Source organism: Octopus bimaculoides, unplaced genomic scaffold (genome assembly GCF_046866305.1).
Source record: "Octopus bimaculoides isolate indiv1 unplaced genomic scaffold, ASM4686630v1 contig191, whole genome shotgun sequence".
Lineage (NCBI taxonomy): Eukaryota > Metazoa > Mollusca > Cephalopoda > Octopoda > Octopodidae > Octopus > Octopus bimaculoides.
Window position 1 is genome coordinate 25,262 of NW_028315441.1, and position 24,739 is coordinate 50,000.

At 38.0% G+C, this 24,739-nt stretch overlaps 1 protein-coding gene across 1 annotated transcript; it reads right to left on the reverse strand.

Annotated features, from left to right (window-relative positions):
* Window positions 1-19,464: 19,464 nt before the first annotated feature.
* Window positions 19,465-22,772, reverse strand: LOC149129023 (tumor necrosis factor receptor type 1-associated DEATH domain protein-like; the record flags this gene model as incomplete). Its single annotated transcript, XM_089346827.1, has 2 exons — window positions 19,465-19,924; window positions 22,679-22,772. Coding segments are annotated over 2 exons (300 nt in total), but the record flags the coding sequence as incomplete, so codon positions are not given.
* Between the last annotated feature and the right edge of the window lie 1,967 nt (window positions 22,773-24,739).

Sequence of the window (24,739 nt, forward strand, 5' to 3'; positions counted from 1 at the left end):
GTAGGGATATATTAATGTATGAGGGAGAATGAGAGTGAAAGAGAGAGAGAGAGAGAGAGAGACAGAAAATAAGAGACATATATGTAGTTAGTGACGGAGAGGGTGAGGTGAACACTATTGCAAGGGAGGTGGGGGTGATTAAAATGAATATTTAATGAGGTTCTGAGAGAAAGGAGATAAAGAGGGAGAAGTGGGTGTATATGTTTTGTAGGCGAGAGAGCTTGGGATCAGAGAGAATATAAGAGAGGGGGAGTGATATAACATTATATATATATAGTAAGGGAGAGAGAGTGAGTGGTGAAGAAGAGAGAGAGGGAGAAAGAGAAGGAGATTAAGACAAAATGTTATTTGTATTTAGTAAGATTGACAGCGGGGATATTAAGAGAGGAAGTAAGAGGAGGATTCTGTAATAAATAATGAGGTGAGAGAGGGAGGGGAAGAGAAAGGGACAGAGAGAGAGAGAGAGAGAGAGAGAGAAAGAGGGGGAGAGTGCTTGAGAACGATGAATATATTTACTAGCGGAGGAAAGGTGTGAGGTAATAAAGGAAGCAAGATGGGCGTGGTTAACCATAATATACAAGGTGGTGGTGGTGGTGGTGGTAATGGGAGGTTTCAAAAGTGAAAGCGTAAGGGCAATAACTCTTATTGCATCCCATTTTCCCTTTATACTCTTACTTCCGGTTGTGTTCAATAAAATCTGTTTCTTTTTTTTCTGCGCAGTTTGTGAAGATTTCCAATCATGATTTTCTGTAAATAATAGATCGAAGTGTTTCTAATACATTATCAATAAATATCAAACATTTCTCCTCCTCGCTGCTTCGTTTTTCGTTTCACATCTGACCATTTCGTCTTTTTTTCATTTCCGATTCTTACTCTTGAACTTCGCTCTTCTCTGCAATCGTCACACAACCACTGTTGCTGCTGCACATGCTAGAAACAGCAGCCAAATCTCACATAAAGAATGATAAAGTATAAAACCATTTTATTGCTTTCTTTTTAATTTCTTAAAAAATTGATTTAATTCCAATTTTGTCATTTTTACTGGTTTCCATCGTTCGTCTGCGGCCAAGCTAGGGCACTTCTTTGATAAAATTTAATCACATGAATCTCACAAGCAGTTTTTTTTTCAAATATTTTACGCATGATATTCCTTCTACCGAAGGCTTTTGCCAAACGGGTAAACTAAGGGGACGTAAACACACAAACACTGGTTGTGAAGCGGTGGACAATTGTGAAGCTCAAACGCACACACACAAATACATACATACATAAATACACACACACATGCACACACACACACACATATATATATATACGGGGAGGGTGTTCGACAAGCTTCTTTCAGTTTCCGCCAAACAAATCCACTCACAAGTCTTTGCTCGACCAGAAGATATAATAGGTGACACCTGGTCAAGGCGCCACGCAGTGATATCGAACCCGGAATTATATGGTTGGCAAGCAACCTTCTTACCGTACAGCCATGCCTGTATCTCTGTAATTTCAGTTGATAAAACAATATTTACGAATACATGTTTCTGATAGTTGGACTTTCTGCTCCCCATGTATTCATGGACAGAAGGAGGTGTGAAATATTTCACTCTATTGCCGTAATATCGTCGTTTCTTTCAATTTAGCTGACGTCCATCTCGATAATCTTTTGTTTTAGCAATTCACGCGCTGAAAGAAAGAATCCAGAAAATTCTGCAGACCAAAGAAATCAAAAGTGATTTTCTTTTCCAAGTGAAACATAATCCGAAATTGCTAAGACATAGCTGAGGGTACTATGCCTGTTGTTTCTAGCTCAAAGAAGGTGTCATCTATGGAGAGAAAGAGAAACATGTCTCCATGGACTTCACCATCTGCATTCAGGATGGGAATAAAAAGACAATAAACTGATAAGCAACAACAATGGAGATTCGAGGTACCTGGCTGTTATTTCTAGCAATATGTAAGGCCAATCTTTGGAGAATTTTCTTTAAGATTCATTTTCAAATGTATTTCACTTTTCTGTAAAACCAAATTTAGTGTACTTGACTCTTATTTCTAGCATAATATGGGGCAATTTCCTTCCCCACCTCCTAGCCATATATATAGTATATAGGGGATGCAGCGTTGCCCCGTTAGCCACCTGGTGGACAATATTGCGAGCATGACCGCAATATTTTGTTTATTCTCTCTCTCTTTATTTTCTCGTGTTCCTTGCTGATCGGAGTAGGCTCGAAACGTAAAAGACTTCCTCACCTTCCCGAGCGTCAAGCTAAAACACCTGCTTGTTACTTATACACCTGTCTTCGTCTTCTGTATTTATATATATATATATATATATATATATATATATATATATATATATATATATATATATATATATATATATATATTTATATAATTTTCGAAAACTTTTCGTGAAAAATGTTACCCTCTATTAGAAGTAAATTAATTACCATTCCCTTCGGGGCTGGTGACCACTCTACGTTGGGGTTCCTGACCGATTACACGTGTGTTGAGGCTTCCTACGGAATTTATATTTGGATATATCTGGGGTACTTATATGTACACATGACTTCGCTTCTGCTTTTTTTCCCATGGGTGCTCCAAAGTATTTCATTTATTTCTTATCGTATTCTCTGCCGACGAAAGAAAAATCCGTTGGATTAATCCCTAAATCGATCGAGCGATAGATAAAGCATTTAACAAATATTCTGTTAGCTTGCTTTTCTCGATTCAACACGCTGTGTATAAATAGTGATGTATATCGCATTGGTGATTGACGAGTTCCCAGTCTATTTCTCAGCATATTCGCGTAGAATGTTTTTTTTCTTTTCTCTGATTTATAATCGTTTATCATTTTCACAATAAAAGGTATTTTAATATGGTGGCCACTTGATGGAAGTTTTTGAAAATTTTATCTTACATTAGAAGTAAATATATATATATACATATATGTATACATACATACATTTAAACATACACACACACAGACACACACACACACACGCACATATATATATATATATATATATATATATATATATATATATATATATATATATATATGGGAGAATATACAAATATTAACAACAGACGAGGACAGGTGGTGTAAATAACAAAAGTATATATTAGTATGACGCTCGGCAATACGGAAAGTCTTTGACGTTTCGAGCTACGCTCTTCAACAGAAAGAATACGGAGACAAGGAGAAAAACACGGAGAAAAAAAATTGAATAGTGTTCAGTCAACGGTCAATCATATGTAAACTTAGATAAACTTAGATGTTTCAACCAAAAATTGAACCTGTCATGTCTATCTTAATAGCACCTCCAGATAGGATTATCTAAATACCTTTTAAGTCAAGCTGTGTTTATGGTCCATTCAAGAAGTGAGTTCTTGTTGAGTGAGTTGTATCCAGGTATGGGTGGCTTCGCTGGTATCCTTTGAAGAAATCTGTCCAGACTCCGTTTAAAGGTGATGGGATCTTTTTCCTCTTTTGGGCAGGACCTTTTGTGGAAAACAATTATGTCGCAGTGTACCTATATATTGTGATTCTGAATTGGGTAGGGGACGTATGGCCCGTGGTCCCAGCCTTGGATGAACCTTGAAACTAATGTTCAGGTCGTTTGGGCAATGCTGGCGGTATATTCTCCACATTGTACAAATGATGTACCGTTCGCGGCGGCGCGGAGGAGAGTAGAGTTTCAAGGCTTTAAGGCAGACCCAGTAATTGAGATCAGTCATGCCTTCAATTCGTTTAGTGAGTGCCCTCTGGGGTGATTCAATCCTCGTGATGTTTTGTTTTGTATGGGGAGACCACAAGGGGCAGAAGTATTCTAGGTGTGGCCGTACAAAGGAGGAGAAAAGTGGAATGATGACACCGTGTTCTCTTGACCAGAAGGTTCTTAAGGTCCAGGAGCTCATCCTACGAGCTATATCGACCTTATTGTTGATGTGAGCACTCCAACTGAGATTCTTATCAACAATTACACCAACCCCTCTGGTATTATTAGATGCCGTGAGCTGTTTCCCTGAAGGCAGAGAGTATGGCTGTTTTAGTATAGACTTTCTTCCAAAATGCATCAGCTCAAATTTTCCCTCGTTCAGTTTCATTTTGTTTTGATCTGCCCATTGACTCACAGCATATAGATCAGTCTGGAGTCGGCTTCGGTCTTCTTCTTCTTTGATTATTTGCTGGAGTTTCGTGTCATCAGCAAATATTTTCACTTTGCAGTGATTTACGACGCTGGAAAGTTCATTTATGTAAATTATAAAGAGGAGAGGACCAAAGACAGTCCCCCGAGGGACACCACTGGTGACTTTTGCTGGGCTTGAGTGGACTCTATCAACCACAACATGCTGTGTTCTATTCACCAGGAAATACTCAAACCAGTGTAGAAGTTTTCTACGGATTCCAACATGTGCCAATTTTGACAGTACGATATTATGGTCAACCCTGTCGAACTCTTTACTGAAGTCAAGATATATGACATCAGCGTTCGAACCTGCTCCGAAAGCTTTACGTATATCTTCAATGTGGTGTAAGATCTGTGTTAGACAGTCCCTGCCACAGCGAAAGCCATGCTGGTTTTCATTTAGGAGTTTGTGGGTCTCCAGGAAGTCAGCTATCCTTCATGTTACCACCCTATCAAACACTTTAATGATGTGGGAGGTGAGTGAGACTGGGCGATAGTTGACTGCGAGGGATCTGTTTCCCTGTTTGAAAACCGGGATGACAGACTGGGATAGGAGCTGTTTGGGTATATAACCTGAGTCTAAAGGATTTCTCCAGAGGTTGGTCAGAGGGACTGCAAGTTGGTGTCTACATTGCTTCAGGAGACTAGCGGGGAATCTATCAGGGCCTACAGCAGAATAGTATTTGACCTCATTTATTGGTGCTATGATGTCTGAGGTAGTGAAGATTATGTCTGAGATTTTATGTTCGGAATCGACTTCGTTCGCTTCTTTTACTACATCAATATCAGTGAGATCACTAAAGACAGAGCAATATTGTTTCTGCAGTATTTCTGCCATTTCTTTAACATCATGTCAGGGAATGTCGTTATCATCGGTCAATGGCCCAATGAGTGAGACAACGGTTCTATACTTATTTTCATAAGCATAGAACACTTTTGGGTTATGTTTGATGTTTTCGGTTACCCACTGTTCCTCCGCAGCTCTTTGATTTTCAACGGAGGTTTTCATGTTGCTCTGCAGATGAAGTTTTTCCAACTACAGTCTTTTCATTTTTGCTGAATGTGGATGTTGTATGTGGGAGTAGTTTAACTGGTTGATTTTTTTATTGAGTCTTTTGATGCGTCTGTTGATTGTTTGTTTCTCTTTAGGGAACCGGTTTCTGTTTGTGTTATTGGATTTCGTAGGAGCGTGTTTTGAGCATGTATAGGTGACAATATTCTCAAAGTGCTGACATGCGGACTCAATGTGAGTGGAACTGAGAGTGAAAGACCAATCGATGAAGGACAGATCCCTTCTGATTGCTCACCAGTCCACTTTGTGGAAGTTTATGTTGTCAAATGAATGCCGTGGAGTGGGATTGGCTGGTTTGGTTTTGATATGCCGGGAAATAAAAATTGCAGAGGAGAGTTTTTTCAACTGAATTACTGTGAACGGAGCTAGAGTGGTTGGTTAATATTACATCCATGATCGTTTTATTTTATCTTGTTGGTTCGAGCACTAGCTGAGTCAGGATTCAGGAAGAATTTATCCGTTAGATTAAAGAGTAATTCTGTTGCTGCTTTATCTGCTGTAGAGCATTTGCTTAACTTCAGAGTATTTGTGGGCCAGTTTATATAAGGGAGGTTAAAATCACCCATCACAAGTATGTTTCAGGAGTTGTATCTTTGAAGGAAGGACTTGATATATATATGTATACACACACACACACACACACACACACACACACACACACACACACACACACACACACACACACACACACACACACACACACATATATATATATATATATATATATATATATATATATTCTTTCTATTTCTATCCCTTTACCTCTCTCACTGCACACAGACAAACACACACACATACATACACACATATATATATAGAGCATCACACACGGACGGACACACACTCACCCCCCATGCAGTGTATTTTATTAATGGTTATAACGACACAATACGCAGGACTTGAAAGAGTGTCGGTCTTCTCACTGCCGCTTACCAACGCTTCACTCTGCAAGATCATTCCGATGTCGCGAGACACGGCACTGGGAGGCGGCTGCTGCAGCAGTTGTTACTTGGTGCATAACACACAGGCACACACACTCGCGCTTGTTCCATAGCTTCAATCGTAGCGGCTGCGGCGAGGTTTCCATCCAAGTGGCGCAACATATAGCACGGAAAATGTGTCGGACCTTCGCCTGCACTTGACTGGTGCATCGTTGGAATCGTCCATTCTGAGACCGCTAAACAGAGAAATGGGCGATTACTGGAGCAACGGAAATCACTTGGTGCATAACACACGGACAAACACAAAGACACGCACTCGGTCCGATCGAGGGCCCTTAATGAACTGCTTCGGCGACGCTGATTCTGCACGCAATGCGCAGCACTGAAAAGAGAGTCTGAACATATACACCCCGATTACCGGCGATCTTTCTAATTGTTTAGCACGAAGAATGTCGTACACGAGTGTGTGTCTTCATATGTTCGGGGTGAAGTGATTTTTGCTGCTGCAGCATCCACCTCCAGTTCTCTGACGCGTCATCAGAGCGAACGATTAGCACGAAACTTGTTTAAACGGCGGAATTAAGTCTGACCCTCTTCTAAGTTCTGTGTATTGCGTCGGCGAATGGAAGCTTCGCGGCAGCCACAAAGAGAAAAAGGATGAAGAAAAGCGAATGTGCGTTGACTTGTGATTTCAGATGCTGCAGCAGCCAACCTATGACTTGTATTGAGATGTAAGTGTGAACGATTGGAACCAAATGCAGTTGAAAGGCACGAGTAATTCTGAAACTTTGAGTATTGCTACGAATCGATGTATTTAATTATTTAATTAAGGATTAATTACATACTGACTCTATGGATGTGTGTGTGTGCTTTTTTTTTGTTTGTGTGTGTTTGCGTTTTACTACTCCCCACTGCTTCACGAGCAGTGTTTGGTTGTTTACGGCCCTGTAACTTAGCCGTTTGGCAGAAGTTACCGACAGAAGTATTCTGTACGCACACACAAACACATACACGCACACACACTCTTACACACACACACACACACACACACGCAAACACACACACATACACACACAAACATACGCCGGAGTACTTCCTTGAATTAAAATTCATGAAAAGTTTACCCCAGCCTGGCCGCTGTGCAATGACTAAACCCAGTAAAAAACGAAAGATTGAAATGAAACCCTCCTTTCGTCTTACCTAAACATATTCTCCAATTAATTAACACTTCGATTAATTATTTACATTAAATCAGATTTGGAAATCTTCACAGATTTTCTTTCACAAAACAGAACTTAATACAGTTGTGTCTGGAGAGAGTCATTTAGAAAAAGAAAGACGGAAAGAAGGGGAAATTTTAGCGGTGCGTGTGTCAAATTGTAAGACACTAAAAGAGAATGACTCTACCCAGGCGCAACAGAATATGCTTCAACACACGAACTCACATAAAGAATCTTGCAAACCAAATCCAGAAACGAACTAAAAAGAACCGAATACAGTTTAATGCAAAAAGGGATGTAAGAAGAGTTATCATCCTTACTGGTTTATCTTCCGTTCGCTCCACCCACCTTATTACATAATTCAGCATGACTCCACCCATTTTCTTTATTACCTCATACCCTTCCTCTATTTGCAAATATATTCATCGTTCTCTCTCGCTCTCGCTCCCTCTTTCTCTGTCTCTCTTTCTCTTTCTATTCTCATCCGTCTCGCATCTCATTATTTATTACCGAATCCTCCCCCTCCCTTCTTTTCTGTCTTAGTCTCCCTCCTCCCCGTTCTCTTACCTTACTAAACACGTAAGGCATTTTGTTTCAATCCCCCTCTCTCTCTGTCTGTCGTCCTTTCTCTCTCTCCCTCTCTCCTCCTCCGTTACTACATATATCTTGCTATATCACTCCGTCCCTCTTACCTCATGCTCTCTCTCTCTCTCTCTCTCTCTCTCTCTCTCTCTCTCTCTCTCTCTCTCTCTCTCTCTCTCCCTTTCTCTCTCGCCTACAAAACACATCAATCATCTTCTCCCTCTTTGTCTCCTTTCTCTCAGCCTCTCATTATATATTCATTTTAAACACTCCTCCGCCTTCCTTACGATATTCCTCACCTCATTCTCTCCTTCTCTGGCTTCTAATATATACCAGTCTCACTCTCTCTCTTTCTGTACCTCTTTCTTTCTCTCTTTCTCTCTTTCTTTCTCTTTTCATGTCTCGCTTTCTTTCTCTCTTTCTGTTTCTGTCTCTCTCTTTCTTTCTCTTTATTTCTTTCTCTCTTTCCTTTTATCTTTCTTTCTTTCTTTCCTTCTTTCTTTCTTTCTTTATTTCTTTCTATCTTTCTTTCTTTCTTTCTGTCTGTCTGTCGTTTTTCTTTCTTTCATCCTTTCTGTCTTTCTGTCTTTCATTCTTTCTTTCCTTCTTTCTTTCTTTCATTCTTTCCTTCTTTCTTTCTCTCTTTCTTTCTTTATTTCTTTCTGTCCTTTCTTTCTTGCTTTCTTTCCTTCTTTCTTTCTTTCCTTCTTTCTTTCTTTCCTTTCTTTCTTTCTCTCTTTCTTTCTTTCATTCTTTCCTTCTTTCTTTCTTCCTTCCTTTCTTTTTTTCTGTCCTTCTTTCTTTGTTTCTTTCTTTCCTTTCTTTCTTTCTTTCTTTCTCCCATCACCTCATATCTTTCTTTCTTTCTTTCTTTCTTCCTTTTTTCTTTCCTTTCTTTCTTTCCTTTCTTTCATTATTTCTTTCTTTATTTCTTTCTTTCTTTCTTTCTTACTTTCTTTCTTTCAATCCTTCTTTCTTTCTTTCTTTCTTTCTTTCTCCCATCACCTCATTATATCTTAACCTTTCCATCTTCCTTTCTTCCTTTGTCTCTTCCCTTGTTCTTTCGCTCTTATTTTCTTTCTGTCTGTCTTATGTCTTTCTCTCTCTCTTTCTGTCTTTCTTTCTTTATTTATTTCTTTCTTCCATTCTTTCTTTCCTTTCTTTCTTTCCTTTCTTTCTTTCTTTCTTTCTTTCTTCCTTCCTTTCTTTCTTTCTGTCCTTCTTTCTTTCTTTCTGTCCTTTCTTTATTTCCTTCTGTCCTTCCTTTCTTTCTTTCTTTATTTCTTTCTTTCATTCTTTCTTTCTCTCTCTCTTTCTTTCTTTCTTTCTTTCATTATTTCTTCCTTTGTTTCTTTCTTTCTTTCTTTCTTTCTTTCTTTCCTTCTTTCTTATTTACTTTCTTTCTTTCTTTCTACCTTTCTGTCCTTCTTTCTTTCTATCCTTTCTTTCTTTCTTTTTTCTTTCTTTCTTTCTGTCTGTCTGTCTTTCTTCCTTTCTTTCTTTCTTTCTTTTTTTCTTTCTGTCTGTCTGTCGTTTTTCTTTCTTTCATTCATTCTTTCCTTCTTTCTTTCTTTCATTCATTCTTTCTTTCTTTCTCTCTTTCTTTCTTTCTTCCTTTCTTTCTTTCTGTCTTTCTGTCTTTCTTTCTTTCTTTCATTCTTTCCTTCTTTCTTTCTTTCATTCTTTCTTTCTTCTTTCTTTCTCTCTTTCTCTCTTTCTTTCTTTCTTTCTTTCTTTCTTTCTGTCCTTTCTTTCTTTCTTTCTTTCTGTCCTTCTTCCTTTCTTTCTGTCCTTTCTTTCCTTTCTTTCTTTCTTTCTTTCTTTCTTTCTTTCTTTCTTTCTTTCTTTCTTTCTTTCTTTCTTACTCTCTCTTTCTTTATTTCTTTCTTTCTTTCTTTCCTTCTTTCTTTCTCTTTGTCTTTCTTTCTTTCCTTCCTTCTGTCCTTTCTTTGTTTTCTGTCTTTCTCTCTTTCTTTCTGTCCTTTCTTTCTGTTCTTTCTTTCTTTCTTTCCTTCTTTCCTTCTTTCTTTCTTTCTTTCCTTCTTTCCTTCTTTCCTTCTTTCTTTCTTTCTTTCTTTCTTTCATACTTTCTTTGTCCTTTCTTTCTTTTCTGTTCTTTCTTTTTTCTGTCTTTCCTCCTTTCGTTCTTTCTTTCTTTCTTTCTTTTTTCCTTCTGTCCTTTCTTTCTTTCTTTCTTCCTTTCTGTCCTTTCTGTCCTTTCTTTCTTTCTTTCTTTCTGTCTTTTTCTTTCTTTCTGTCTTTTTCTTTCTTTCTTTCTTTCTTTCTTTCTCCCTTTGTCTCTTCCCTTGTTCTTTCGCTCTTATTTTCTTTCTTTCTGTCTTATTTTTTTCTTTCTTTGTTTCTTTTTTTCTTTCCTTCTTCCTTTCTTTCTCTCTCTCTTATTTCGTTCTTTCTTTCTTCCTTTCTTTCTCTCTGTCTATCTGTCTGTCGTTTTTCTTTCTTTCTTCCTTTCTGTCTTTCTTTCTTTCTTTCTTTCTTCCTTTCTTTCTTTCCTTTCTTTCTTTCCTTTCATTCTTTCTGTCCTTTCTTTCTTTCTTCCTTTGTCTCTTCCCTTGTTCTTTCGCTCTTATTTTCTTTCTTTTTGTCTTATTTCTTTCTGTCTTTCTTTCTTCCTTTCTTTCTTTCCTTTCTTTCCTTCCTTTCTTTCTTTCTTTCTTTCTTCCTTTCTTCCTTTCTTTCTTTCTATCCTTCTTTCTGTCTTTCTTTCTCCCATCACCTCATTATATCTTAATCTTTCCATCTTCCTTTCTTCCTTTGTCTCTTCCCTTGTTCTTTCGCTCTTATTTTCTTTCTGTCTGTCTTATTTCTTTCTCTCTCTCTTTCTGTCTTTCTTTATTTCTTTCTTTCTTTCTTTCTTTCTTTCTTTCTTTCCTTTCTTTCTTCCTTCCTTCCTTTCTTTCTTTCTTTCTTTCTTTCTTTCTTCCTTCCTTCCTTTCTTCCTTTCTTTCTTTCTTTCTTTCTGTTCTTTCTTCCTTCCATTCTTTCTTTCTTTTCTTTCTTTCATTCTTTCTTTATTTCTTTCTTTCTTTCTTTCTTCTCCTCATTATATCTTAACCTTTCCATCTTCTTTTCTTCTTTGTTTCTTACTAATAATATTTCTTTCTTACTAATAAATTATATTTTCAACTTTGCCTTCAAATTTTTCTCTAGCTTTTGTTGAGTAGAAACAAATCAATTAAGTAACTAATGATTAATTACAAAATTAGTGTGTAATTCATAATTGAAGTAATTTAATAGTTCAAGCAGTGGTTGAATATTTCTAAACCATTTATTAAAAGATTTGTCCTATAAATATTTCCACATCATACTAGAAATAACTACCAAGTACACGAAGATATGCGTTGCTTTTGATAGAAAATTGAAAGGCACTTTAAGGGGCATTTGTAGTCAGTCTTTATGTCCCAAACACAAAAGAAGGGACTTCAAATTCACAGAGTCTAATCTTTCATTTTTTATAGAAATGAAAGAGAGTTACGATGAATTTATAAAAGAAACTCTCTTCTATAATGTCTCGCATCTTTCGCGAAACAGCAACCAAGGGCCATCGATTTCCGATGATGTTTCATATTAAAAAAAAGGACATTTAATGTATCGTCTATAAAATAATAATGAAGTTTGATAGTTTATCATTGCTTATGTGAGATTTGGCTGTGATATCTAGCAGATGCAGACACTATAGATGTTTGGTTCCGATTGTAGAAAAGAGTGAATTAAAGTGTAAGAACCGGAAGTGTAAAAAGGCGAAATTCTAAATGTCAAAAGTAAAACGAATCAGTTATGTGTAGAAGTGTTCGATATTTATTGATAGTTCGATCTATCATTTACGTTGAATTATATTTGGATATCTTCACAGTCTGCGCAGTGAAACAGAATTTATTGAACACAACAGAAAGTAATACAGTTGAAAGCAAAAAGGGATGCAAGAAGAGTTACTATCCTTGGGCTGTCTCTCTTGTTTCCTCCCATTTCATTATCTATTCCCCACCTCTAACTCTTCCTCACTTATTAAATACACACCCACAAACACAGCCCTCTTAGTCTATCTCTAACATTCTCGCCCCTTTTGCTTTCTTTATTACCTCATACTCTTACCCTATTAATATATGTTTTCGTTCGCCATCAATTTATATTGCTCTCTCTCTCTCTCTCTCTCTTTCTCTCTCTCTCTCTCTCTCTATCTCTCTCTATCTTTTATCTGTCGCTCCTTCCCCTCATTATATATTACAGTATACTTCCTCTCGTATTGTTTTCACTCTCTCTCTCTCTCTCTCTCTCTCTCTCTCCTTTTCTATCTCTCCCTCCTACAAAACATATCAATGACTTCTCCCTCTTTGTCTCCTTTCTCTCAGCAACTCCCTCTATATTTATTTTAACCACTCCGCCTCCCTAGCCATATCGCTCACCTCATCCTCTCCCTCACTCACTAAACATATATATATCAGTCTCGCTCTCTCTTTATGTCTCTTTCTCTTTCACAGTAGCCTCATACATTAATGTATCACTCCCCTTCCCTAGATATCCCCCTCTCGTTTTTCTTTCTATATCTCTCCATCTCCTCCCACCACCTCATTACATATTACCCTCTCCCTCTGACTCTTTTATTCTTTCTAAGAGACGCTTCTTACTTTCAAATAAATTATATTTTCAGATTTGCTTTAATTTATTTCCTTAGCTTCCGCTGATTAGAAACTAATTAATTTTTTAACTAAAGATTAATTACATAATTATTTTGTACTTTATAATTGATGAATTTAAATAGTTCACATATTGAAGGACACGCGATGAAGCGTTTATTAAAAAAGCATCATCCTAGATATGGTTTCACATCATGCTAGAAATAACTGTCAAGTGCACTCAATTTTGCGTTGTTTTTCAAACTAAATTGAAGGCGCTTTAAGAAACATTTATGTGGTCAGTCTTCATGCCTGAAACAGAAACCAAGTGATTTTAAATTCAATATGTTTATCCTTCATTTTTTATTTACAAGAAGAATTTTCGAGAAACAACAAGCAAAATCCTTCATATTTGTGTTGCTTTTCAAGAAAAGCAAAGACACATACCGAAGTGTCTATCAAATGCATTTTCTTACAAGTGGTCTGAGAGCATGCCAGAAATATCAGTATATCATACTATATTTCCCAGTGTTTTCATGAAGGACATTTTAAGAAACGTGCAGAAATATTGTCGAACTATCATTTCTAGCATCACGTAAGACCAACAGTTCAATACTTTTAAAGTATTGACATCCACCGTTTGTTTGTAGAAGAGTTATATTGTATAGCATCCAGATGGTCCTTAATAATTGTTATATTTGTCAAAACCTTGAATGCCTGTTTTCTCTGTTCAAACGTATTTCTCTCTCATCCTCACTAAATATAAAAATAGTCTTCCCATCTTCGGTGATAATATTTCTTTATTTCCCTTCCATTCAAAAAGAACGAGACAAAAACGATCTCTTACACACGACTCGAAATGCTGATTCCTGTAACGTGCTTTCTAGAGAAGCCATTCCACTGCCATTTAATGCGTTTCTTTTTGTATAAGAAACGATCTGCCATTGGAGGTGTGGTGCAGCGCCGTGTAGCACGATGTTACACACAGTTTAGAGCGATGCAGGGTGGTTTAGCACTTGTAACGATCTTAGTCTCCTCCGTCAATATCGTCTTCTCTTTCCTCAGCACTGACCGGGACTTTCGCCGAGGCAGAGGTTTTGTTCAGTGGCCGACGACTACCTTGAACACTAACACTGGCTCACGCTCTGGCAATTAACATCGTCCTTCGTTCCCGGACAAATACAAATCGATCAGGAAATAAAGACAATCGGTCCTGCAGACCGTTGCACATGCCGGATAATGCAATGTCCAGTTGAAATCCGGCCAGTCGAGTACGTTTTCCACCGCGTACCCAAATCGTGGGTCTGGTTCACCGGTAGCCAGCTCTTGTGTGTACGTCCATTATTATTCTGGCCGTCGACATATCTAGGTTTGTTGCCATTTTCGCCTGACCCCCAACAGTAAGAAAACCTCGCAGGCAAATGCAAAAGGATGAGATTCTTCTAACAACGGTTGTAAGTGTCCTTTATTGGGGTTGGTGGCATGTGACAGAAATGTATGTGAGATCGTCTCGATAGAAAGCAGATTGACAAATCCTCACGCGGAGAAAGGAGTCGACTTTGGGGCCCTTCAATTTTGTCCCTTGCCCGTTTGTGTTGAGCATGTTCCATAACGGAATCAATGTCGTTATGTACCAATTTCGAAACGTGCGTGAAAGGAGCAAAGTTCGTCATCGCGCGACAGACGGAATCTGGGTCCTTGGCAATAACTTTATTGAACAGCGCAAAATGTAGAAGTCATATCTTCGGATAAAACTAACATCGGTGCACCACGCAACATCGCAACTCTTAGTGTGGATCAAAGTGGAAAGCTGCTCTGCTATGTGCATCACACCAAAACAGTAAGTGCAGTCGTATGCAGACATCATTTTAGTCACTAATGTGCAGTGAACCGTGTGAATTACGGTGTCATTTATACGAAGGATGACAGTATTCTCCGCTCTCTGACTTCCTCTGTTGCGTGATATAGCTTGCTGATCCCGATGTAGCATGGTGTAACGCGGTGTAATGGGGAGAAGCACAGTAAAATCTTCATAGTCCTTTTGTTTGCGAGATGAGATCCAAAAGATGGCAGTGTGCTTGCTGTTCGTCACTTCAAACTGCGGGCCTAGTATGCAAGCAATCATTTTCGACTCATTTTATACGAAGGAAAGGGTGACCACGAGATTGGCGGTTAACATTCTCGTCGGACGGCCAAGTGGAGAATATCAGTGGTGGGCCGCTGTTCAAGTGGTTTGCAGGACACACAAATACACACGCCATGTCTGTGTCTTCGCAATTAGCCTGGGAGGGTTGAAGATACCGATGGGCTGGCGGCGACTGGATGCAGTAACTCACGCGGTTTCCCCGCTCGCCACCAGCCGTTTATTTTCCGTATTTGAACGTATTAACAACTAACAGGTAGAATAAGAGACGGACATACACAGAAGGTGTCCGTCGGCGAACTGTTGGGCATTGGATAGAGATAGAGAGGGATGACCTTCCTATGAGAGACCGTTATTTGACGAGCGATTGATGATGACGACCCCGACACTTTGCTACCCTCACACGCTTCAGATATGGAAACGGACTCCGTTCCCTAATAAACTCGACACACTTGGCCATTGAGCAAAGAGAAACGGCCACGAAACCGGCCGCACCCATCGGATGTTACTCTGACCACCTTCATTTCACAGATGTGTTTGGACATTCATCTCTCTTTCCAGCCTCCCAGTCCGATTTCGAACAGTCTTACCACTGAACTGGAATGTTTCGCCAAGACAGTTCTTCTGTATGGGCCCCTGTCTGCATTCCATTCACTTGCCACTACCCTTGTCCCAGAAGTATAGTAAAACCGTTCGTCTCACGTGCTCCGACAGACACCTGCTCCTTCGGACTGAATTTGACCGAAGAAAACGTAAATATCTGAATTGTCATCGTCCGATAGATATGATAATCCACCAGTTTCACTGTACCTTACAGACATCTGCTTATTATCATTCCTTCTTCTTGTGCTCGATCCGGCTGACTGCAGACCTCTCGATGTTTATTAGAGGGGAACAGTTACGTTCACAGTAACTGTTGCATATCCATTATGAGTTGATGGAAGGCGGCAAGCTGGAAAAATCGTTAGCAAGCTAGACGAAATGCTTAGAGGTATTTCGCCCGTCGATACGTTCGGAGTTCAAATTCCGTGGAGGTTGACTTTGTCTTTCATCCTTTCGGGGTTGATATACCAGCTGAGTACTGGGGTCGATGTAATCGACTAGTCCCTTCCCCCAAAATTTCAGGCCTTGTGCCTATAATAGAAAGAATTATGAATTGATGGATCGCAAAGACAGGCGTCGATTCCCTGCCGTCAACTCGTGTCAGCATGTATGTGTGCGTGTCCATTAATCCCTTTTTTTTTATCATAACAGATTCCACTGTAACCCTAATCTACACAATACGAAAGATATGAGCTGAAAAATGTCCTTTAAAATATCTCCAATTTTCTAAACGTTATCACAAAATAAATTCGAGGCAGAGCACCGTGATACAACAAAATAATAAATGATACGACAAAATGTCTACAAGTTTTAGATAGATATCTAATATTGACAGTTGGATCTTGGGCACTTTCAAACCTCAATTGATTTACTTCAATTTTGCATCAGATAATTGTGCTGCGTTTCAAACTTACACTTATAATTGTTCTCTCGTTTTATGCTTGCCTACAATAGCCACATAACTTTAATGGTCAGCCAAATCCCTCCAAATATATAATAAATGCCAAATCAGTTCTACCACCTCAACTTGTTTTCTTATCGACTGATTTTTAATTTCCAGTTCATGGCGGATCATTTATTTAGACAAAATCCAAAGATGACTCAGCAGCTGTGTTCCGCAAATAGGATAGAGTTAGAAGGTGCAATAGGTGACGGACACGCACACACGGAATGTATCCCCCGGACATCAGAGAGAGAGAGAGAGAGAGAGTCACAAACTGCGGATACTTTAAATACACCGGGTATTATGTAATACACTGCTGTTTATTTCCTCATATCTTCCAAGCATTATCCGCATTTGAATATTCGGTGTGCCGCGATGTGACTCGGTGTAGTGCCATGCAGTATGGTGTGACGCAGTATAACCTTCATAGTTTTATTCATCAGCAATTCATTCTCTAAATATATTTCTAGCCAGGGCATCGACCCCATGAGGGGATGTTATTTGGCGAGTGACGAACAATGTTAATCATCGATGCAAACTCTACACACTCGACAAATGATGAAAGAAGACGGCTGCGCCCCTCGGATGTCACTCTGTCCACCTGCATTTCATAGATATGCCCACACATTCGTCTCCGTTCTCCATCTCACGCCACTGGACTAAGACTTTGTTCGGCTAAGGATGACAGATTGAGATGTGAGGAAATCTCGATGGAAAGCAGCTTGATTGAGTACCATCTAATGGATGCTGTCAACTTTGACGCCGTCCGAGGACAGTAGAAAGAGTATCCGGATTGCCGGATAAAACAATTGTCACTACACTGCGCGCCTTGTACATCCGGGTAGTGTACCTCGTGGGGAGAGAGACCTATCCGTTTTCTCGGTAATTACAACTTCATTCATTGCTAGGTTGACTTCATACCCTCTTGATTCCAAACTTTGCTTCCACACCTGAAATTTCTTTTCCAATTCTGATACAGATCCCATTATAAGACGAAGGATATCAGTATATAAAAGTTCTCAAGAGGAATCACTTGTAAGTTCCTTGTTGTGGCCAGGAGGTCAATGATAATCAGGAGATCAAGAACCGAACCTCGGTGAAGTACCTGCTCTCTAAATTCATTACCCTACTCATGATTAACTTTCCCTTTGATGACAAATCCCGTTCATATCTTGTATGGTTTTCACTGGGCAATTATCTACCTCTAACTCCCTCAAAGCCCACTAGATCGCAGATTAAAGGACTCTTTTGGAGTCTTAAATCCTAAATAACATTTTGATGAAAATTCATTTAACAGAAAGAAAATTCTCTATTCACGACAAATTGTTTTGTATCTTGAAACATGTAAATAATTTATATAATTACCTCTAATAATGAATAAATTAAATATATCCCTGCATTAATGCAAAATGCTAAAATTCCTTTCAAAAGAATTCATAACTTAAGCTACGTCATCTGATGAAAGAAAAGTTTTGTTAAAAAGTAGGGTCTCGACGTAGGAAGGAAAAGTCAAAATTTTAAAATTTTATGGAAGACAATAATAATAAAAATTCACATAAGTTAATAAAAATATCTCCTAATGTATGGAAGGGAATTTAAGTAATATAATTAAAAATGACTTCTCTGTACCTTTTCAAGTTCATCAACAAACTCGTGCCATCAGGGTTTCCATTACAGATTCTCAAGCGAGAGAAAAGAAGCTGCATTAGGTCTTTCAGAAATGTGGATGCTACAAATGGCCATTACAATGGCATAAGCTACATCATTGTCTGTTTATAGGATCCATGTTATTGCGACTGCGGTTGTTTGTGGTCCTTTGGTTGGATCAATGCTGGTAATATCAAGGATTCCCATTCACATTTACCACAGAAACAATTTCCAGTAAAGCAACCTTTGCCCTGACATTCAACAAAGCACGTGGACAGACATTTACACAAATTGGAATATATCTTCGCACACAATTTGTCTCCCGTGGTCAGCTGTATTTTGCATTATCAAGCGTTTCGATGGAAGCTAATGGGTCATTCCATAAGAACTCAACCAAATCTGTGCACGTGCCCAACTCCGATTTGACACAAAATTCTTTTGGTTATACATCTATATGCACAAGGGACACACTTATGATTTTAGGGTCCAATTCCGAAAGCTTTCAAAGATACGCCCCACCAAAATTTGAGAGTCCCTCGGGGAGCTCGAATGACAATTTATACAAATTGTGGTGTTGAACACCTTTAATACTAATCATAGTATTTGTCTAAAATTAGCTATTCCGGGTAATCTAAATGCACCCTGTCAGCATCTTCTATCAGAATCGCTCTATCTTATTCCATATTCACGTTATTGGTCTTTCAAATATGAATTTAAAATATGAATTTCATATGCGAAAATGGATAAAAAAATCAATATTCAAGGGACCCCCGTAAGACCAAGGGACCAATGTCTGCTGATTTTCTTCAATTTCAGGACTAATTTTTCCATGATAGGAAGATTGACAATATACAAGGCATAAACTATATTTAAAAACTTCTGAAAATGGTTGGAGGTGAAAACAACTCACTCTTTTGACAAGTTTTGCCTCGTAATTTCACCATTTGAGCAATTAAACAAGGGAATGAAACTTGTAACGCAGGAATGTATATATCCATACTTTATCCATTCAAAATTTCAACTTGTTTTTTTCATCTCCTTCATTGTTAATTCATGTTATTGGCCTAAGATTAGTTTTAAAGATGTTCAGCACCGAATTTTGTATAAATTGACATTCGTGCTCTACAAGGGGCTTGGCCCGGCATGTCTTTGAAATCTTTTGGAGTTTACCCTAAAATTATACTTGTGTTCTTTGTGCAAATAGAAGTATTACCAGGAACACAATTTTGAGCCAGATCTTATTTTAGCATTCGTTGAGTTCATATGGAATGCTTAGAATATAATAATATTGATTGCAAGAAATAGAAACCATATATTTACTGACAATTGTGTCTACAAGGAGGTTCTACTCGAAAACAAAATAAGCTTTTAAGCAAGCATTACAAAATGGATTTGCACATTTCATTTTGTTAAGAAATCCACAAGATATTAAAACTGTCTACATAACAATGGAGAAGTTTAGAGAGATACAGGGACTTACAACACCAACAACAAATGAAATTTCAAAGTTTATCTTTATTTGCAAAGGTTAATCTCTAACAAAAAGGAGTCTCCATGTAGTAGACAAATTTGCTAGAATTAGTAGCCGAATCCTACTCAATTCACATCTTATCACCTTAAAGGATACGTTAGACAATGTGGTTTTAGGAAAGAGACAGGATGGTCCTGGACGGATGGCATTTGAGTATAGGTCTCTGTTTGTCAAAGGTAGACTTGGGACTGAACCACAGCGACAGTTTACTCAAAAATTCAGTTTACGTCTAACGATAGACGTTTAAGTGCATCGAAACACTCGTTTTCATCGAGGGCTTCCCTTAATATTTTAAGTGTACGTTTCGCTGGATCGCAACTCTGAAACCATTTATGGAGCATCCGGAAACTTTGTTCAACTGTATCATTAGGAAAGTCACTCTTGATAATATCCAAGTCAACTTGCTTTATTCCTAATTCTCTTCCTGCAAAAAATACAATACAAAACATAATTGCAGCAACATTACCGATAATATAACCCACGTGTGTGGTAGGTTGTTATTAACATAACAAAGATATTATGTGATTAGAGGAATGAGAAATTACTTAAGAAACAGGGAAAATAGAAGACAATCGGTCTCTATTTCTAAAGATGTTGACAAAATAACAAACATGTTGAAACAAAGGCTGGAAATGGAGAAAACATTTTAAAAAAAGAATTAAGTGAAAGTAACACGAGAAAATGTCTGGTAAACAGCGGGAAGGAGAAGTGTTTCTGTGGGTAATAGTGTATGAGAGCCTAAAGAATCAATAGAGACCAACAGTTACACGATTCGATCCATCCATCCATTTTCTCTGTCCTCTATTCATAGGAGGGTTGCAGGGGTAAGAGTCTTTAAGAACCTCCTTCATCGGGTCCTGTCAGAAGCTTTTCTGAATCCACTCTCAAACATGACCAATTGGAACTATGGATTTTATCCAACAATCTAGTCTCGATCTACCCCTAGGTCTCCTGTCATTGGCTCAACTTGAAGAACCCGTCTTGCGATTCATTTTTGTGACATTCTAATCACCTGTCTGTATTACTGGAGTTCTGACTTCTCAATGCAGAGATGCAGTCGTTTGACCTGGAGAGACACCCAAATCTCCATCCTACACACCCTGTTGAGTAACGTTACTCCAGAGACCCTTCAAAAGAAGTCTATTTCCGATGTTTGATAACATTCCATGGTCAATGCCTCAAATTGTCATCTGTGATGTCTTTTCTTCTATTATTAATTAATAATTGAAAAGTATCAATGTTTCCAAATATCTAGAAAGCGGAGATTGAAATGTCAAATAATAACAATACTATTTGGTACACCCTCATAATAAGGATTTCTTCCACTATTTAGAGAAATTCTAATAATTGAGAGGTTTTAAGATAACCCTTACAACAAGAAGTGTTTTAGCAGAAACGAAGGCAGGACTCGCCATCATCTACCCTATATGCCAACAACAGTAAGATCCTGAAGGAACTACTGTCTCCATAAATATCTACCTCAACGTGGAAGTTATCATATTTGATATGCAGGAAAAGAAAGGTGGGGGTAATAGGAATTCTACATGGTGTATTTAATGCACACAAAGTGTACAGTGGGATCAGAGAGAAGTTGAAAGAGGGAAAGGGGTTTGTAAGTAGGAAATATATATAAAAATGCTTTATAGTAATATAAAACTCTGAAAGACGTAGTTGCTGGTTTCTGGTACCTAACAGATATAATTAGAAGCGGTGGAGACTATACTGAGAGCATAGTAACTGAACTGCAAAAGTGTACAGAGAGAGACTGAGAGAGAGAGAGAGAGAGAGAGAGAGAGAGAGAGAGAGAGAGAGAGAGAGAGAGAGAGAGAGAGAGAGAGAGAAAGAGAGAGAGAGAGAGAGCTGTTGTGTCTATTTGCATTTAAGTGATTCTGTTTCCAGATGAAGTGCAGAGTGTTTGATGTGTAGACGCAAAGTGCAATATTGCATTGAATGTGGGAAAATGTATTAAAAACTGGCATGAAATGAGGAGGACTGACTTCACTAGAAGGACAATATTCATGTGTAGAGATGCTGGAGGAAAGATGAGCAGGAAGAAAAAGTGCGTCTTGAAAGAATGAGAGAAGAGATGGTACAGATATGTGGAAGGGGGTATAGAAGATAAAATTTGGATAAAGAAAAGGCAGGAGATCCAAGTGGAAGGAAAAACGTTAAACCTGACAAAGAACTACAACCACTGTGGGAGAAAAATGAACGGAAAATGAGGATAATGGACTGTTGTTAGTGAATCAATTTCACCCCAGTATATGACTGGTACATTTTATATCAATTCAAGAAGTATAACAAGTTGGCCACGTCATATATGATATCCTTTCTTAATTTAAATAAATCATTTCTATCAACTGACTGCGATGATTGTCATGACCTTTTGTGTCAGGGAACAAAGGTTCAAATCTAGTCCCCAGCACAGCTCAATGTCCCACATAAAGACATTTCTCTACGGTGCATTCTACCTACATGCATATAAGTACCATAGGGAGGTAAAAGACGTTGCTATAAACACTAGAAGCATTGTATAAAAGATACGTTTTTTTGTTACGCTTTGAGACAAGGAGTCATCATGAGCTATTGTGATGTTCATGCCTTTCCAAATGAGGTTTGTAATGCAAAGAAGAAAAGTGAAATGATTTCAATTGACAAACAAAATCAAGTTGTCTTTACAACTTCTGTTAGGATGATTATTTTATATCTTGTATTTCCTTAACTTACAGTGCTGAGTTCAGTCGACTCTTGAAAATAATCAACATTAGGGCCTGTCTGGCTTGAGAGCGGACTATAGGTTGTCCTGGGGCTAAAGAACTACAATAAATAAGTCTGCCAGATTAAGGTAGAAATCTGCCTAAACAACAACAACATCAACAACCTATCAGTATATTTAATAGAAATGTAAACAATGTAAACAAACCGAAACATTGACATTAACTCACCTGTTTACCTTTAAACAATAATATAATTTAGTTACCTGTTCCAAACGACATTATTAACTCTATTGTAGCTTCTAATTTATACAATTTCACCAACCTCGGGGAAATTTCAGTAATATCTTTAGCTAACCATTCAATAGAAAATTAGGAATGGAACCTGTTCTCAATCATTCTGACAAACAAAATCTCAAGTGATGGCAAAATTTATAGAAACCAATTAAGTATTGTATACTCACCAACTTGCTGCCATTTACTCCCTAACCGCTTTGCTACTCTATGAAGATGCTCCTCACCCAGGTTTAGGGACTCTGAAATAAATATTTCCAAATGTTACACTTCATACTATAATTTCTCTGTCTCTGTTAATTGGTCTTTATTTTATAAATGTAAGTTATTCTTGTCATTAATGGCCATTATTTTTATACTTTCTTTCGTGGTCCCATGGAATAGCTCAATATTTACGTCCACAACTAAATAGACTAACCTTCCTAACTTCTCGCTATTAAGACATCCTACATTCATTATCAAATAACGTAGCAATTATCTAATTTATTTATCACTTGGAGAAACTGTTTTTTTCCTTAGTTTTATCTTTTGTTTCTAATATCTTTGCCAAATCTATTAAATGGTATTTTTATGTCATCCATGGATGTTTTCCTTCTTAGGTTATTTCACTCAAACCGTCACTCCTCATCAATCTGCTTTATCAAAGGAACATCTCCAAAACAGGCACAAACAAAATGCCTGATATTTTGCAATCTACAACAATTCCAATTTCAAGATGAGGCAAGACTTTTGTGAAATTTTCTCTCATGAAACACATATTGAAATTGTTATAGCAGCTCCTCATCAGATTTTTTCTCTTCTCTCATGTATAAAAGAAGTCCATTGCGTCCATCAACGCTTGATTGGAGATATTTACTGCGTGGTAGAGGGCCAACAGCATTAACCAGATCAAGCCATAACACATTCAAATTCCTTAATTTTCGTTTGTGTTTTCTATCGAATTCCAGACTGAAAATCAATGTTCTACATACAAGAGTTCTGGAGATGCCAGCCTTCTGGATATTTTCTCTTACATAACCATTATTTTGTAGATATATATAGCTGATTTCATAGCAAGTACACCCATGTAAATCTTGCCCATTCAAGATTGAAATTGGTTTCAATTGGCCACTTAATTCTGCTTTAAATTACTTTTATAAGTAAACTCCTTCTGTCTTGCACCATTCATCAACCAATTCACCTTTATCCCACAACTCTCTAAATAGTAGGTAACGCTTATAACAACTGGGTACAACATTTGTACACGTTCTATGGTACACCATCATCTCTTGTTGCAATCTCCGTTCTTGTCTTCTTCAATAAGCTTTATACTTGTTTCAGTCATTTGACTGCGGCCATGCTGGGGCACCGCTTTAGTCGAGTAAATCGATCCCAGGTCTTATTCCTTGTAAGCCTAGTATTTATTCTATCAGTCACTTTTGCCGAACCGCTAAGTTACGGGGACGTGACCACACCACCATTGGTTGTCAAGCGATGTTGCGGCACAAACACAGACACACAAACACATACGCACATACATATATACGACAGGCTTCTTTCAGTTTCCGTCTACCAAATCCACTCTCAAGGCTTTGGTTGGCCCGAGGCTATAGTAGAAGACACTTGCCCAAGGTGCCACGCAGTGGGAATGAACCCAGAACCATGTGGTTGGTAAGCAAGCTGCTTACCACACAGCCACTCCTGCGGCTATCTTTGTTAATAATCTATATTTTATTTTCTAAGATTCCTTTCACCGATGATCAACTGTTGAAGACAATGGTTTTGGTTAGAATGTTTATAGATTCAACAGGATTACCATGTAATAGTTTAATATTTAGACTGTCTTCCAAAATTTCCTTTATCTCTTGAGACATTCTACATAATCTAACCACTCTGTCATTATTTCATTTAATTATCATTTGATAACACCATTCTTTTATTAGGTTTGTCTTTCCATTCTTATATCTGTACTAAACATATGACGTGAATTTGTCCTCTCACTTTTGCCCTTCTCTAACCAACATTATTCTCATCTTTGCTTAATTCTGATGGCAACCAGTTTGGTTACCACTTCGAGGAGTATAAAGATGCACCCATGATCTCCTAGTTAATCCTTGCTGTAGGTAATCATTAGTTTTAATTCCATGAATCACAGATCTGTAGAATGTCAGCTGATGCAGGAAATGCTTTAAAACACCTTAATAAGGCAGTGTTTATAAAGGTAAGCGAAGATTACTTCTACACAGGTGGAA